The 18,836-nt window shown below is 34.2% G+C and overlaps 1 protein-coding gene across 2 annotated transcripts in view; it reads left to right on the forward strand.

Annotated features, from left to right (window-relative positions):
• LOC148941471 (endoplasmic reticulum transmembrane helix translocase) overlaps positions 1–18,023 on the forward strand; it is a 96,373-nt gene extending 78,350 nt beyond the window's left edge. For both annotated transcript variants that reach the window (XM_089104085.1, XM_089104086.1), the window contains exons 17-21: positions 429–625; positions 2,812–2,954; positions 8,406–8,517; positions 16,202–16,345; positions 17,841–18,023. In XM_089104085.1, coding sequence (XP_088960211.1) covers positions 429–625; positions 2,812–2,954; positions 8,406–8,517; positions 16,202–16,345; positions 17,841–17,945 — 701 coding nt within the window. In that variant the 3' untranslated portion in view covers positions 17,946–18,023. The remainder of the gene's footprint in view (positions 1–428; positions 626–2,811; positions 2,955–8,405; positions 8,518–16,201; positions 16,346–17,840) is intronic.
• Positions 18,024–18,836: the final 813 nt, after the last annotated feature.

Below are 18,836 nucleotides of genomic sequence, written 5' to 3' on the forward strand. Positions count from 1 at the left end.
CAGCCTGTGTAAATATCATGAATTGAAAACCGTGTCACCTGAAAAATCCTGATTGGGGACTTTTTTATGGCATCTTCCGTGACACCAGGCCGCTAAAAACTTAGGGACTGGTATACTACCATTTAACTTTTTACATGAGTCTTCTTCTTTGAATTGTGTTTGTTGAATCTCCTTTTATAGGTAGTAATAGGCGGTTAGAAACTAATAAATTTATTTTAAAATCGAAAGCACAGGAACTGTCTAGTTTAAGTTAACTTTGAATCGGCCGGTATATTGTAACTGTGTTGGTATGTGCCGAAACTCTTGTTCTTACCATTTGTTTCTCGCTAAGTTAATGGAATAAGAATTGGAAGAGAAAGGTACCGTAGAAAGAAAGACAGAAAGGCTATTAATTAATAAATTATTTTATTGATGTGTGTTCTTTTTAGTGTGTCAAATTATTAAGCAAGGAAGATGTACATTGGTGACAACCTTGCAGATGTTCAAAATTTTGGCGTTAAATGCCTTGATCATGGCCTACAGTCAATCTGTTCTTTACTTGGAAGGAGTCAAATTTTCAGATGGACAGGCAACTTTGCAAGGACTTTTATTAGCTGGATGTTTTCTTTTCATTTCAAGATCTAAGGTAATGATAGTTCAAGTCCACAGAATGTAAGGCTTGTCCATTTGAGGGCGTTTCTGCGTGTTCAAGTTATTCATTTGATAATTATGAGTTATTCTTGGTCTTCTAGTCTCAATAAACTCATAACAGATTACAGTGATCCCTACCACCATCAATAAGTAGCAATTAAGTGCTAGAATCACTTACATTTCCAAAGTATGAACTAAATAGGGTTATTAAAGATGACGGACTTCACGTTGTTTCTGATTGGCTACTGTCCTCCCCTAATTTAAATGTCAGTTTCAGTTTGAGGACACGTGACCAATTTTGGTATTCCTTTCAACCTTAACCAACATTTTAGTTTAGACGTGGCCTGGTAAACATTTAAAATTAAAAAAAAATAATAATTTTATTTAAGAGAGCATGGAGGGACACTCTAAACAGAGTGATATTGTTGCAAAAACCTGCAAATTATTTGAAGTACCAGGGACATCAAAATGAAAATATTTTTGGCTCTCTGGCTTCTTCTCATGTCCGTTCGTACCTGAAAACCGGAATGGTATTTGTAACAAAAGTTTAAATATTTTGTGTCATGCGTAAATTTTCACCCTTGTTGCCACGCGAAACCGTGAAAAAGAATAAAGCGGCAACTAATTTGGCGGAAAATCGTTCATAAAATTTGAAGATATTGTAGAAACCTGCAAATAATCATTTAAGGAAGACATGTCTTTCAAAAAATGGCCTAAGTTCATCCTCACTGGGTATTTTCTGTTTATGCAAAATATACCAGTCTAATTGATTATCAAATAGCAATATGAGAAGCCAAGAAAGGTTAATGAGGCAACTGGGTGATGTTTCAGTAGTCTAGATGGTTTTATGACATTCCATGCCGGATCTTTTTTTTAGAGAGAAAATGGGTTTTATCTGGAGCAAAAAATCAAATTTAATATTTGTGCTTTACAACGGCAAAAGTTAAGTAATAAAAGCGATATATTAGGAATCAGAAGAAATTAAGAATTTTATTGATTCTTTGAAAAAGTTCAAGTGTAACAAAATAGGATAATGGGTCAATTATGTTCTTTAATTTAAGGCACTTAAATTAATAATTTGATGTATCTAATCTTGAATAATTTTGATAACTGTTTGCTATTCAATGATTGATGATTTATTTTTTCAATTCCTTTTTGGTAACAAAATATTAGTGTTATATTCTTACATAATTTTACTCATTCAATCACTGTTTTTTTATGTAGTTTATTGTTAATTAATGGCAGTGTTGTCTTTTGTTGCAGCAATTAGGAAAGTTACGCTTCCTGGAGCTCCATGATTCATTTTTTCCGCTCATTTTCCGTGGATTTGCCACACAAGTTTCTTATTTTCAAACTAGGCACCCGCTAAGTTTTAAAACTGCATATGGAGGTCTTCTTCATCAAAAATTGAGTTCCGCTGGTCTTCCTAAGTTTTAAAGACGCATGTGGTAATACAAGTGTCCACTAGACCAACTTCAAACATCAGATTTCATTTTTGCTGTCCTAGGTACTTTAACATTTTGGACATCTCGTCAATGTTTTTTTCAGTACCCTAAATGTTGAAAGACCGTTAGCTGATTTTATTTTATCTCACCAAGACCAATTTCAAGGGTAGGCTTTCAAGGGTAGAAGTCAATTAAAACCTCGTTAATTGACTTCTAATAAAAAAAAAACTAATTTCACTTTTAATTTATGTCATTGTATTGAGGTAATCAATTTTCACTTCTTAGTTACTGATAGCTTTCAATGCTCTATCCTTTTTTAGGTATTTAGAAAGATACTTCGAGATAATATCTCTTATCCAGGTTTAGATATCTGGAAAGCTTCTAACCGGAAGTCTATTTGTTTTAATGCTTTACACGGGGTTTTATATAACTTAAATAGTTTACTATTTAAGGAAACTTAAATAGTTTCCAGTCTTTTATCCTATAGAGAATTTCGATTATATTTATTGAATTCATTTTGACAATGTACAGCTCGAAGGCTGACATACAAGAAGCGAAAAAAAACGTTACGACAATAAAACTGGAGCCTTTTCTTTTTTGATTATTCCCAGATCTGGAAAAAAAAATATTTTGAAACTAGGCTATTCTAAATACTTTTTTCTTAAGTAGTATCTACCTGTAAAATAAATTGTGAGCTAACAATGTCATATCTTTTATTTGATATCCTTTTTTTCAGCCATTGAAAACACTGTCTTCCCAAAGACCTTTGCCAAATATATTCAACCTGTACACTATTTCCACAGTTCTTCTTCAATTTGCGGTCCATTTCTCTTGTCTAATCTTCTTGGTTCGTCAAGCTATTGCAGCATCGCCACCTAGGTAAGTGAAAGTGAAACTATTTATTTTTATTGTTGTCAATAATATTAACGCTTGCATATGGGGTTTATTAAATTTCAAGTAGTTAAAGAATTGAAGCTTGCGACTTAATTTCTTGCTTAGACTTAATTCCTCGTACACAAGCTGATGAATAAAGCGACAACAGTGCCTTTTCGCGATGACTTCTGTGGAAGTTGCGGCCTAGGTCTTCCAAAGATGCTCCCACCAGGGTAGCATCCTTCTCTGGGCATCGGCCAAGCGTTACCTTCTCCCGTTCATGCCATCTAACACCAAGGGGATCCTAGTACCAGATTTTGTGAAAGAGTCTATCATTTTTCATGTGGACCATGTGTTCCGGACATCGCCGCATGCTATTTAGGTTTTTCTGAACTATCAAAGGCTCCTATGTTCTTTCGCGTATGGATATGTTCGTCGTTTTATCAGATAAGTGGATTCCCAGGGGGCAGTTTCTCGACCTGTTTTTTCAATACCTTTGTCTTGCATTTGTACAGAGAGGATAATTGCTATTTAGGAGTCAGAGCTTTAGCTTTACACAGTATATTGTCAAATTAGATCTGATGCAATTTGTCATTGATTCGAAAATCATCAATTTACACGGGGATTAGTCCATATCCAAAACCTCCTCCTTTCTTGCTGCTCCCCATCACCCCAAAAGGGATTGATCCCTACAGGCGCAGTTCCAGGCATGGGTCATAAGTTTGCAAAGTCATTATCTTCGTTGATGGGTTCTCTTTCAGTGGTCTGTTTTGTCACTAATCTGACTCTTGTAAAATCAGAAAAGAGATTTCTTTATTCTCTTCTAAAATCAGCTTGTATTTGTAATGCCTAAATGGCAAATAGAAATAGAAATCCTTTGACTTTTCTTCATTTTTTTTGCTTAGGGGGGGGGGTGCAATTGTAGACAGAACTTCCTATAAGGCAAAGATTCTCGACAGAAGAATGAAAGCAATCAAGTGAATTTATATAAAAAGATTCATAAATAAATCTTGAAAGAAAACCAACCCTCACATTTCGACCTAGTGAAAACATGAACCTGCGCTTTCCCCCGTGGAAAATCCCCCCCCCCCCCGCATGAAAAATGGAGCAGCTACAGAAAAAAATACAAAATATATACCTCAAAATGTCGATCAGGTGTCCTAAGGGGTAACAAAAGGACCTGGTTGACTGGTTGGTCTCTAATCACTTTCGAAGATAATTTCTTAAACCATATTGGCCTGCCATAATATAAGAAAAGGAAACGATCAAAGATGAGGTTTTTTAAGGCCAAATGAGAATATTGAATAAACAGACAAAGCAAATTTCTTGGATGTTCTGGTCCACCGAAACGATACATGTATCCAGCTCGGGGTCTATAGAAAACCTACGCATAGTGACTGTTACTTAAATTATTCCTCTAATCATTCTCCTCCGGTTAAAAGAGGAGTGGTCACTTCTCTAGTCGATAGAGCATTGCAGGTGGTTCACCACGTTTCCTGGATTTATAGCTCGACCACCTTAGGATGTTTTATTTGGGAATTGTTATCCAATTAGTTTAATAAATTCCGTAATTGAAAAACATATTAAAAAGCTATCAGATGGTGACACAGCTAATACAAATCAAAGGGAGAATTGCGTTTACCTTGGTCTCCCGTTTGTAAAAGGGGTTTCAGAACACCTCTCCAAAGATGTAAATAAAAAAAAACATTTGCTCCTATTATAAACCCAGTAAAACTATCAGTTCCAAAATTTATCAAGGTAAAGACCCTATCCCAAAAGGTGAAAACTCTGGTGTACACAGAATTCCATGCTCGTGTGGTCTTTGGTACATCGGAAGAACTCACCAACGGCTTACGGATAGATTAAATCAATACTCTACCTCAATTGATAACACCCTTAAAAAGCGGAAAAAAAACGGAAAATTTTGACTCTGCCCTTGCAGAACATATCTATGATTTTCCGGAACATACTATTTTATGTAACCAAGCTAGTTTAATTTCTCATGACAAAGGTATTGTCCAGCACTACAGGGAAGCGGCAAAAATTTTTAAATACCAACGTTTAGGTCTAGCTTTAAACAGATATTCCGGTGATTTAAGAATAAACGAGTCACATTTCGGTTTTCTCGACAGAGAAGCCGATACTTTAGTAATCCCTGAAATAAACCTTGAACCACTTTCCCAATCATATAATCAAACACGTGAACAACCCCTTAGGTCGCAAAGGGTCTCTGCACGGAATGCAATACTTAAAATCAGAAATCAGATGATATAATTCTCCAACTTATTTAATTGCTGGTTTGTTTTGTTTTTGAGTGAATGGATTGTTTTCTTTTATATCTCAGTTGTTCGCTAGTATCCCTCGATGGCAGTTCATAATTTTTTGGATTTTGTACAAATTGCGGATATTGGCAAATGACTTGCTTTATGTTTGTTAGGTATTTGGTTTCAATTCTTATAATTTTTGGCTTTTATTGAATTTTATTCATCTTTCAATTTTGTCTTTTTTTTTTGTTTTTGGGAAAATTTTCTATTGGGGTGGGAGATTTTCCGGGGGATGCCTAGACCCAGTGAAGACATCCCACATAATCACAAAATCACAAAATTTTCGAGTTCAGCCCTTACATTTTGACCAAGCGAAAACATCCAACATAATCACGAAATCACAAAATCCCGACTTCAACCCTCACATTTCGACCAAGTGAAAACATCCAACATAATCACAAAATCACGAGTTCAGTCCTCATATTTCGGCCAAGTGAAAACAGCCAACATAATTCGCTACGGGAACTAATGATCAGTGTGCCTAACCAAAAATGAAACTTTTTGAAGTCTTAATATAAAATTTCTTGACTTTTTCATTATAAACCCTTGAAATATTTCAGCTTATTTCCATGAATTTAAATCCATTCGAAATTTTTCAAATTTTTCTCTGAGAAATGGGCATTGACTTACTAATTGCATCAAATGGTAACAAGTAGCTTGGTATAATAAGACACTTGAAGTGGCAGATGTAACTAGGTTCTTCTCCGAATGTTCGGTTTGGTATTTTTCTTTGTAGTTCATTTGGTGCAATTCAACTGCATTTAAAGTGTAATTTTTCGCATATTCTCTGCATGTTTTTGCAAGGAAAATAGCCTTCATGGGCTTAGGTTTTCCGCAAACTGTAGTATATGGAAATATATATAGTATATAGTATACTATATATATGGGAATATATATTGTATATGGAAAAACGAACAGAAGAACATGAGAACGAAGTTGTTCACTACCCTTAGAAACATAGAAAAAATCAAATTTTGCTCTCAGGGGGACGACATATCTTTGAATCTTTAAATCATTTAATGCTCTAACTATCTTCTGCATAGATTTTCTTTAATGAGATGGGATACGGTCACAAAAAAATGTTTAAGACCAGAGCAGTGAAGCTCCGAATAGATTGGAGTGAAGGAGGAACTTGTGCTACTGTGGTTGCTTCGGGTGGTCTGGTCCTGTCGTGAGTTGTTAGTAGTACTAATAGTGGATTGTCAAAACGGGTTAGTTTATTTTGAATCAGAACTTCGATGTTCAAATTAAATTAATATGATCCTCCACCTCAAAGAGTATAGGTAAGTTATGAGAATAGAATAGAAACTGGCGCTAGTCGAGGAAAAAAATCACCGACGTCTTCTGTAGAAGATTGTCAAAACGGGTTAGTTTATTTTGAATCAGAACTTCGATGTTCAAATTAAATTAATATGATCCTCCACCTCAAAGAGTATAGGTAAGTTATGAGAATAGAATAGAAACTGGCGCTAGTCGAGGAAAAAAATCACCGACGTCTTCTACCATTCGGTATTTCTTGGCGTTTTTTAGTGTAATAATTGGACAAAATTAGTGTAATTGGCAAAACTCAAGTAGCAACAAGTCTCTAATTTTAGTTTCTAAAAAAAATTATAAAATTTGAAAAAAAAAACGCCAAGAGATGCCAAATATTAGATATAACTGGTGTTTTTTTTTACCCTAGAGCCAGTTGCCACTTATAAATTACCCATACTCTTCTCTCCATCCCCCACAACAAATCTGGAAAGTTGCATGTCAATTTATTGCTTCACGAGCGTATAGTACCCACATACAAACTTTTCCTTGGTGGGACCCACCGCTTTCCTTGAAATATTCTGGACCTTTTCGAAAGGGAATGCCGGGTATTTTCTTGCTTAAAGTATAATAATTCTGGAAATATAGAGTTGCGTCCCATCAACTCGTGTTCAAGGAACTAATCATTTTGTTAAATACCTAGAAATGATATGACATTATGTAAGACCTCTGTACAGTAGGATTAATTCACAGCGATGGTTTTTTTTTATACTTGCATGTCTTTATTGTGTCAACCACTTTTTTTCCATTTGCTGTTGTTAAGTTTGCGTTTTTTGTCAATATAAAAAAAAATATTGACAGTAGATTCGGGAATGAATTTTTTTTTTTAAGAGAGAGGGATAATTCTTAATTTAAGAAAATCTTACAAAATAAGCAGCCTAACGCACAAGTGGCCTTTGTGGCTATTCTTCAATGCACTCCAATAAATTATGATGAGTTATATTTCAATATTGACTCTTTAATTAAAATTAAGCAAACTAAAAGCCACTGAGGTAAACGCCACTTAAAACAACTAACGTGGCTCAGAACTCTTAAATAAAAAAAAAAAGATCCGGGTAGTACCCTATTAGGAGGCCAGTGAAAGTACCCTGGGAAGTGATCCCCAAATATTGGTAAGTATTTCATAACTAGAGCAGAATCTTGCTGATATTTTAATTGCATGTTTAAATAGTACTGAGCTCCTAATGTGACTTGCATATCACTTTAACATGCCGTCGTATAAAAAGCAAATAGACAACACTGGTAAGAATGTTATATAAATTTGTTTGTTAACCGCTAGTTTTTGGCATGCGTAGCTGCTTAATGGGAGGGATAAAGTTTTATAAAAAGCTGTTTTTTCTGTAAAAGTAACAGACGTTTAAGAACAATACAGAATTTTTTACTTTTTTGACGTGTTCAGTATCCCCCCCCCCCTGCCTACCCTTCTTTGAATGACCATGATTTCTCTCGATAATATAGTTAAAGGCTATATAAGTAACTTTCGAGGTTTTGGCTTCCCGGGCGAAGTCTCTGAGATTGTCTATTTGATTTGGTATTAATTTCCACCGGCTAATCTTTTTGGTAAAACTTTAGATCAAATAAAATAAAGCCAAGTTGAGTTGGTTCACTCTTGCTCTGAAAGGGGACTGCGTATTGTCGGAGCGCTTAAGCAATTGATGAAATATCCTACCCAATGCACTAGATAGAAATTTTGGGCATAAAGAAGCTTTTTTTTCTTTTTCTTTTTCATGCACTATCTAATAATGTTAATTTGAATAAAGGTTGGCTTTCAATCACTTTAATATATATCCGAAAACACTGTTCCTATATTGCATTTTTTCAGGGAATCCGAATTTGCTGATGTGGAGAAAGAATTTGAACCCAATATTTTAAATAGCACTGTCTATTTAATTTCAATGGCACTACAAGTTGCGACTATAGCTGTTAATTATAGAGTGAGTAATCAGAGTCATTGTTTTCTCGATTTTCTTTCTTTCCGTGACCCACGTGTGTATGGATTTTTTTATCGTATCTTTTGTTCAACCTTGTATGTTTGAGACCATGCCAAATATATGAGGGCCATAAAATTTTGACCTTGAATTATTCAACCTGACAAAAAACTATTGTTAAACATTTCAGGCAATATTTTTTTGACTATGTAATTAGTGAGAGTTGATACAGCTATCAGTTGACTTTTGGGTCTTATTTAAAATTTCTCAAATAAAATTTAGATATCGTTGTTTCTAGAATAGATAATTTTGCAGACCACAATGCCTTTCCATTTATACTTAAATAGAACCAAAATGTGAAAAGGATAAAATTTTTAATGGAGACATTGAACTTTGAAAAAAATTACAAATTTTAATAAATGTGAAGCTGAAATGACCTTTTTTTTTTCTTCTTTTTTTTGTGCTTCAAGAAAATAGGAAATTCTTGACGGTTATCGCTACTGGTTTGCTATAAATCACAGTTTTCGACAATTTGTAATCCTTTATCACTAAAATGTGACCTTTCTTTCATTGTAACCCTGAAAGAGGAATCAAATTACATTTTCTTAAGGTTATTGTTTAATATTCGGTCATCCAAATAAGTATTTATAATTATTCTTAGATAATTTCTTTAGAAAAAATCTTCTAAATTTTCTATTCCCCCACATTTCGAAGGGCCCACTTTTCAGTGTCATATTTCACTGTTGTAAGCACTGTAGTATCCTAACCTTGGTTCAAACTCTATTCTACATCTTTATACACTGAGGGTCTTTTCGGACGATATTGTTGATCGAAATCTGTTCTGGCAAAACATTGTTAATCAACAATTGTGTTCCAGCGACCTGCTACGGTTTTGTTGGTCGATATTGTGGATGAAAACAACCCATAATTGAAGGCGTTGTTTAAACTTTTTGGTCAAATTTAAGCGGGAAATTTCAAGAATGAATATTATGAGGGGAACTTCTTTTTTGTTCTTATAATTTTAAAAGAAAAAAAAACATTTAAATTTGATATAAAGTTTGTTATGTCTATTATTAACTTGATCTCTTACTTAAAATTAAATAAAAAAAACAAGTTTTTTAAACTGAAAGTAAGGAGCGACATCAAAACCTAAAACGAACAGAAATTATTCCGTATATGAAAGGGGCTGTCCCCTCCTCAACGCCTCGCTCTTTACGCTAAAGTTTTTTACTGTTTTAAAAAATAAATTGTGAGACAGAGTCAAACTTTAGCGTGAAGAGCGAGGCGTTTAGGAGGGGACAGCCCCTTTCATATACGGAATAATTTCTTTTCGTTTTAAGTTTTAATGTCGCTCCTTACTTTCAGTTTAAAAAACTTGTTTTTTTAGTTAATGCAGCTTTTATTTTGGCTAACCGTCATTGAATAATTAAACAAAATTTGCATTAAAATTTTACTTTTCTTTTGCTAAATGGATGTCTTTACAAATTAACTTACGTAACTAACTTCTATATTCGTATATTTTTCTTCTGGCAAAAAATACAAAGTTGCAGATTTTTGCAGATATGAGCTTGAAACCTATGTAATAGGGTTTTCTGATACGCTGAATCTGACGGTGTGATTTTCATTAAAATTCTTTCACTTGTTGGGGCTGTTTCCCCCCTCTTTAAAAAATCGGGTAAATTTTCTCAGGCTCGTAGCCTTTGATGAGTAATACTAAACTTAATAAAAGTTATATATTTAGAATCAGCATTATAAACATATTCTTTTGATACATTTATTGACATCAAAATTCCGTTTTTAAAAGTTTCGATTACTATTGAGCCGTATCGCTTGTTTTTTTATTGTTTTTTTTTATTACGTATATGTTATTACGTATATGAGGGGGCTGTCTCCTTAGTCAATACCAAACTCGTTACGTTAAAATTTAAAAAAAAATTGATTCAAAAACCCCTGAATCACAAAGGCCGTTTAATTAGAATAGATAGCTCTTTTGAAAGCACTAAAAAAAAATGTAGCGTAAAGAGCGAGGTATTGACTTGGGAGAGAACCCCCTCACATACGTTATAATTTCTGTTCGGTTGCTTCTTACTTTCAGTTGAAAAAAACTTGTTTTTTTTTTTATTTAATTTCTGATCGTTTTTTGAATAATGCTTGGAAATCCGGCGCCCCCTTCATAGAAATGTCCCTTACCCCAAAGAAACATCCTCCATGGAAAGATTCTCCAGAGTAACCGCCTCCTCTAGCCCCCCCCCCCTCCAGAAAAAAATCCGTACTGAAAATGTCTGTATACTTCCCAATAACCAATAAATAATGCTGGTAAGTCCGGCGCCCCCTTTATGGCAATTTCCCTTGCCCCATGAAAACTTCCTTCATGGACAGATCCTCCAACATAACCCCCGACCCACCCTTCCCTCCCACTACCAGAAAAAACCCTCCTGAAAACTTTTGTATACTTCCCAATAACCAATACTATATGTTAACATTGGGTAAAGTTCATAACTTTTAGACCTCCCCCTGCGGACTTCGGGGATTAAGTCATCTTAAAAGACATATTTATCATATTTTCGACCATGCTGAACAAAATGGCTATCTCAAAATTTTGATCGGGTGAGTTTGGGAAAACAATAAGCGTGGGAGGGGGCCTAGTTGCCCTCCATTTTTTTTGGTTACTTGAAAAGGGCACTAGAACTTTTAATTTCCGTTCCAATGAGCCCTCCCACGATATTCTAGGACCACTGGGTCGATTCGGTCACCCCTGGAAAAAAAAAATAAAAATAAAAAATAAACACGCATCCATGATCTTTCTTCTGGCAAAAAATGCAAAATTCCACATTTGTGTAGATAGGAGCTTGAAACCTCTACAGTAGGGTTCTCTGATACGCTGAATATGATGGTGCGATTTTCATTAAGGTTCTATAACTTTTAGGGGGTCTTTTCCCCTTTTTTTGAAAATCAGCCAAATTTTCTCAGGCGCGTAACTTTTGATGGGTAGCACTAAATTTGATGAAAGTTATATATTTGAAATCAGCATTGAAATCTGATTCTTTTGATGTATCTATTGGTATCAAAAACCCATTTTCTAGAATTTCGGTTACCATTGAGCCGGGTCGCTCCTTACTTACAGTTCGTTACCACGAACTGTTTGATAAGATATGTGAACTTAGTTTCTTTCAAATTACCCACCCATTTCTCCTCAAAAGGATACTGAAAAAATTATGTTGTATTTAACTGAAACTTTCAGAATTTGATCAGACAGTGAAAAAGTGTATACACAATGAAAATTACAGGAGTGAACATGAATTTTAATTGAAAATAGTGAAACGGTGTTCAAATTACTGTGAAAATATTGCCGTTTTTTTGCCAAAAATAATTAAATTTGTGTTCTCGTGAAACTTATTGTGTATCCACAATTGTTGATAAACAAATATGTTCTCGCGATTGTTGATCATCATTGCTGATCTACAATTTTTCGTCAGAAAGGGACTCTGTAATACATCCACCTTTATTACTAATAATGCTAAGTAAATGAGTGACACTTTCTGTTCGCTCAGTTTTCCCGTTAATAAGCACCGTCTCTTTATCTTTAGTTATTCTTAATTTGAGCAAATTGGTCTTCCTAGCTTAACTTTAAAAGTTATTCTCATATCCTGAACTCTGAAAAACCAGAAAAAAAGAATCATCAGTTTTGCTACTACTTTTCTTTTATTAAAGAACATTTTATTAGACCTTATCTAAGGTGCTCAAATTGTCTGCGTAATTGAAGTCTAGGAGAGTTTTACTCTCCAAATTAGTGCTATGTTTTCCCATAGCTTTGGTTTTCTTTCTATAAATAAAAGTTGGATAGGGATAAAATCCTTTTATTAGACTGTGATAATTCACAAAAAAAATACTTGATATTTTGGTCATGTGTGCAGTGCCCGTCATCAGCAGAATATTCAGTATTTTTTTGTGAATTATTACTGTCTAATAAAAGGATTTATCCCTATTCGAACTTTTATTTATCGTCATGGAAAGGTAGTGTCCTCTTTGAAGTTATCTACGTTGTCTTTCTGGGGACAAAGCAAATTGAAACTCGATCCTGGCCTGATTATCCTCTCTATGTATCAATAAACTCAAAAAAGGCTTATCTTTTTTGTTATTTCATCGGCTTAACTATGGTTGTATACTAATAGGTATTCTTAATATTACCACTGGAAGTTAATGGTTCTGAATAATCGATACTTTTGATTTTTTTTCTACTGTATAATTAAAATAAAAGTGTATAGTGTCTTACTCTTAATTTAAAAACTGTATATTGCACACCGTGCCAAAAACCTGGGGATCGTAATCAAAAAGGAATTCCTCTTAAAGTTTTTCAACAAGGCTAAGATGTTGTCTGTTATAAGCCTCGTTTTTTTCATTTCTCAAGTAACTCTCACTATCTTTCAATTAAAATTTTGATTATTTATATTATTCTTAACCCCCTTCCCTTCTTGAAGAAGGCTCAAGTGTGCCAATAGGGTCTTAAGCAATTTATCGAATTTTTATTTTAAATCTTGGGGATACTTTTTTTGCAATATCTGTTTTGTTCTTTAGTTTATATGTACAGCATATAGCACATTGACGAATGTGACTAGATTTATATTATCTAATGGAATGCATAATTTTACATTAAAAGTCAACGCTCAAGCCAGAATGGTACATAGATTCAGCTCTGATTAAGCTTTAAAGAATAACTACTTCGGTGAACTTATGACCGGTATGGACAGTATCTTCCTGGCCTCTCACCTTGGATAAGAAATTTTTGGGCCACTGGAAGATGCGGTATCATAAATCCTAACGGACCATCAGGAGATGCTTTGAAGCATATAAGAACCAAATAAAATAACCACCCATAGTGTTTTATTTTAAAATAGTACATGTATTGCGATTTTGTGTGATTATCATGCTTGTATTGTGCTGTGAGTTTTGCTTTTGTTAGTTTTCATTCTTTCGTTTCTCTTATTTGCATTATGCTTCGTTTGCAGTGTATATATTCAATAGTCTTGACTTGTCTTCCGAATATTTTCCATCTAAGTGCCTCATTTTCTTTCTTTCTTTCTAATTCCTCCTGTTTTTATTATATTGGCTCTCTTGTTTTCTCAATAGCGTTTTCTTGTAATTTTCACCCTCCATCCAGTCTATCTATTTTTGCCGGTGTTTTGTATCATACAACGGTTTATAGATTTTTTTATTGCCCCGTACAAGATTTTTTCAAGGGTGTAATACTGTATCGAACTGTGATTGTATTCTCTTTAACACGCAGTAAATTAATGAATTTGATAGGTTAAAGTTATGTTCTAAGGCTTTAAACGGTTAATTCTGAAGAAAAAGCGGATTTAAATGTTTTTGGTAATCAAATATGAAACATAAAATGTTGTGAGGAGAAAACGGCAATCACTTTGACGCGTACACATAATTTCTGTCTTAGACCATCCCTTGTCGCTTGCTTTCAAAGAAACTCTTTATCAAAAAAGGAAATATTTTGCCATGTGGTTGACCTGATAAGCGCAGTCCCGGGGGATAAGACCTATAAATTATGGTATCAGCCCTTATTAAGTAGAAGCTTTCAACTGGAAAAAAGGCGACATACTTGAAATCAGAGTCATTGATAGATAATGCAGTGCCATCGTATTGACAAAGAAATTAACACAAATCTTAAAAAAAGTTTTTGTTTGACAGGACAAAATTTCAAGTAATTTGCATGTACACATAGTTTGCCTTGAGGCCATACTAAGGTTTAAAGTAGGGATTGAGAACTCCTGGTTGGAAGCTATAAAGATCTCAAAAAGATATAAACTTTGCTCCTTAAGGACAAAGTATTATAATATTGACACTAGATATAGAAATGTTGTTTTATTTGGGCATTTTATGGCGATTATACAAGATCTATAAGAGCACACAGAAATGCTCACAAGATATCTTTGATATTATGTTCATCGGCTTTTTAAATTGAATAGTAGGAGTTTTCTAATATAAAACCAATATTATTTGCTTTGTTATGAACAATATGATGAACATAAATGTTCATCGTATTGACAAAAAATTCTGAGCGTACATTTTAAATCGATATATTAAATAAGGATTTCAAGTCAATGAATTAATCGAGGGATTTTAGTTTTACACGTCGTGTAAAACGAGCATTATGTGCTTCGCCTGAATACGCTTAGATTTTTATTACAGTACCAAGGACACCAAATATGAAACCTGAAAATTTACGCAATCATATACTTCTTAAAACATTAGGAAAAACCGGGAATTAAGTTTTTAATGAAAAATATGTTCAATTTTATTTCAGCTTTTTACACTCGCTGGCGCCACGTTTAAAAACAAAGAACGTGTGGCAAAAATCGGCGAAAAGAATTTATCATTGTGCAGCTTTAGAAATTGTAAATTTTTCGTGTAGCAGAAGGAAAACACAACCATTACTTGGTAATAAACTGGCTAAAAACCCAGGGATTAGAAGAATAAAACTATGTAAAAATATAGGCTAATCTTAACTTCTTGTTAGCAAATAGGAATTGGAAAGAAGTGCCTGTATCATGGAATAGCTAAAACTTTAAGCTAGGCCTTGATTTGCCTTGTATTAAAATTAATCAACGAATCAAGTTGTTAGGTGTTGACTTGGCTGTAAGTGTATCTTTTTGGAAAGATCAATTACCTTATTTCGTTATATTTATCCCTTCCAAATATTTATGCCAAAAGTACCACTTTTGTTACTTAGCTTGTATCACTTAAAGTGCAAATGTCAAATTAGTTGTTTCGCTTCAGAAACCAGGAATGAAGCATAGATATGACACCTCCAAGTGTAACAAAAAGGACTTACATTTAAATTTCACCCTAATCTGTTTTGCTTGACACACGATGAGCAATTAGACCAGTCCTTGCAGGAACAAACATGAATTATTGTGTAACGAAAAACTGAAGACAAATCTTCCTTGAATGATTATTTGCAGTCGTTAGCAATATCTTCGAATTTTTGAGTGCAAAAAACCTTATCGAATTCACCGAATTTGTTTCTGCAAATTGTTATTTTTACATTTGGGTTTGGAAACACTGTGAAACTTTGGACAGGAATTCTGACCTTTAGTATTTTGTAATAACTAAAAGAAAAATCGCAGAAAATTTAAGATGGAGCCAAACGGTAGTTAAAATATATGTACTGGATTGCTGTTCGAAATGATGACATTGAAACTTTTACTGATTCAGAAAACATGATACTCATATGGTTCTCATGGTTCGAAAAATTGAACTCCTTGTTTGTTCTAGTACTTTAATTGTATTTTCGACAAAGTTTTCACAATTTTAGCGTCATAGAAGCTATAAACTTTTCTCTCTGAGGACAAAGTATTAAGCTGTATGTAAATCTTTTATAATTTTCGTGGTTTAGTATCCATACTAAGTTTGAACGGTTTTATTCTTATCGTCCTTTTATGAAGTCACTTATTTGAATCGAAATAGAACTTTTGTTCAAGCTCTGTGGCCGAATCGCTGAACATCGGTCACTCGAAAGGGCAGCTTTTTAGATGGAGTCAGGGTTTTCTTTTCTTAGTGGTCCGGTAAGTATTGTAAATACGTGATTGGAAAATTCTGATTTTGCCGGAAGAGCTACATCCATAAACTTATAATTTTAATGATTTTATTCATACTAAGTATAAACTTTTTTTCGTAGGGTCATCCTTTTATGGAATCGCTGACTGAGAATAGACCACTATTATACGCATTGTTTGGCTCATTAGCGTTCATTTTTTCCTTAGGACTGGGAATTATTCCAGACGTAGCTCAGGAATTCAGCATAGTTGATTTTGAACCAGAGGTAAGCTGAAAACGCTTTACACAAATAAAAGCATCTTTAACATGCTCTACGCTAATATTTATTGTGTTTTTACGTGTAGTTAACTAATGGGCTTCCATTTCCGATGGAATCATAAAGGGTTTGACATCGCAATTATATAGCTATTTCTTCTATCCAGTTGTGCCATAATGCTCGTTTTTACGTAAACAATTTATTACGGATAAACAATTTATTACGGAATAATTTTGTTTATACTAGTTGTTGTACTCAAGAATAAATTCCAACCGTGCTCTTATTTGCGAAATAAAATTAAAAACAGATAGGCTTCTGGACTGGCTCTTATCAAACACTGACGTATAATAAGGCACGAATGAATTTGTCAAACGTCTTGCGCACATGATAGATGGTTTCAGTCTGTCTATGGTCTTTAAACTTGAAATACTTTGTCAGTGAGGACGGGGATTTGATTCCTAGTGTCGCTGTGTATTTGGTTTGTAGCGGGGGTCAGTGGCGTGACTCTGTAAGCTCAATCAGAGCCGACCCAGCTTCAAAAGGTACCTGAAGAAATCTGGGATTTCTTCTCCAAACATTAAAACACTAAGTACAGAAATAAACTGAATGTATCAAACTCGCTGCCATTGAAAGTAAATAAGGTTGAAGTTGATGCTAATGCTGTGATGAAGAAAGGTCGGAAACAAATACATCCTTCCCATTGAATAATTTTGGAAAAAAAAAAAAAACTTGCAGGTGTAGTTATGTGAGTAATAAAAAGATTATTTAAGTCGTGTTTCTTATTTTAACAGTCTTTCATTCATATTGGTAACACTTGTAAATGTTCTTTTTATTATTTCACTTAGAGCAAAGAAGTTCCACTACCCGCCATTTCAGAATCTGAGCATTATCAATATTAATGCTCGTGACCGTGACCCATTCAATATTTGCTCGTGACCCACTAGTGGGTCGCGCGCAAGGCTGTATCCGGGGGAGTTAGGGGGTTTGATCCCCATCCACCCCGCCCCCCCCGAAATGTGTGTACGACTCGTAAAAAACGTAACAAAAATGAATATAAACAACTTTTTGGTGCATTTATAAAGTTTTTTGTAACCCCACACCCCAAAAAACGTTTTTGTAAACCCCTCCCCCGAAAAAATCCTGGATATCGCCCTGGTCGTGACCCACAGTTTGGGAACCACTGTTCTAGGCTCTTAGGTCCCGAATAAGCGGGCAAAAAAGGTTCCACTATTTTTTACTGGGTTTTCATATTTCTGTTTTTCTTATTTAAAGTGAAGAGTTATTATAAGGTTAGCGAATTGTTGAATTCTACTAAATTTTTAAACCTTGAATCTACCTTTCATAAAATTTGCTTTATTGTATGACGGTAAAAGTTTCAAAATAATCTATGGTTATTGGGAGTCGATCCATTCTCTTACTCACTTCTCGTGAGCAATACAAATCGATAGCGGTGACGTTTTCCTTCTTTGGAGCAAATGTGTTGATTCTATCCTTTCTTTTTCAGTTTCGTTCCATTCTAGTGAGGACGCTTGCTGCTGATGTCATTTTATCCTTTTTAATAGACCGTATATGTCTCGCTCTCTGTGGAGAGGGTAGACCGAAGCTTTAATTGATGATCTCCGTTTGGAAGCTGGTTTAGTTTGTCATTGTGTCAATCAGTATTTTTTGACTCGAATAAATTTCTGCTTTTTATATATTTAATTCTTGTCAGTTTTTTATTTCATATTAGCCCTCAAAAGCAATCAAGTCAGTCTAATATGGAATCACTGTACATAAGTATAAACATATAATAAGTGCTCCTGACTTCCTATAAAAATATTGGAAAATCCAAAGCATAGAATAAAACCGTGTTTTTAGGGAATGATTACAGGGTATTGTTATGTTTTATAGTTTTATCTTATTTTATACTTGTTTTTGAATTTTTAATTGATGCTTCAAATTTTTGCTAGCCTATTTAAGGCATTATTTGAAACAAATGGTAAATCATATGTTTCTGAAAAATTCCTACAACGACTATTGGCTCTACATTTTAACTTTTTCTATGATAAGCAGTGGCATCTTATTCATCCTCTTTTGCTGCCTGTCAAGATCAGAGATTCTTAATTTTGAAGTGCTGGACCCATACTCTGGTAATATACTCTGGTCGAGTAGCCTACATAGTACATAATTTACGTTCATTTCGTGATCGTACAGTTTCCGACGCCAAGTTTTAGCTCCAGATTTGGTATTCAAAAATCATTGCTTGCAGGAATAAATATAACCGTATAGCACTAGAGAAACTGTACTTGACCTGCTGCGACCACTCCGTTTTATCTTTGCCTGGTGTGCGGAATTTGAATGCTTCAGATATAACGGCAAAACTGGCCTTGTTGTAGAAGGAGTTATTTGTGTCTGCTATTTTAAATTTTCTGCAATTTCATGGTCTTATCCCATATTTTTATTCTAGTTGATTGTTTTTTTTTTGGTTTTTTTGTCTCTTTTCTTTTTTTATTTCATTACT

The sequence above is a fragment of the Artemia sp. Qi Xiang Cuo genome, chromosome 18 (assembly GCF_049724085.1).
Source record: "Artemia sp. Qi Xiang Cuo chromosome 18, ASM4972408v1, whole genome shotgun sequence".
Taxonomy (NCBI): Eukaryota; Metazoa; Arthropoda; class Branchiopoda; order Anostraca; family Artemiidae; genus Artemia; species Artemia sp. Qi Xiang Cuo.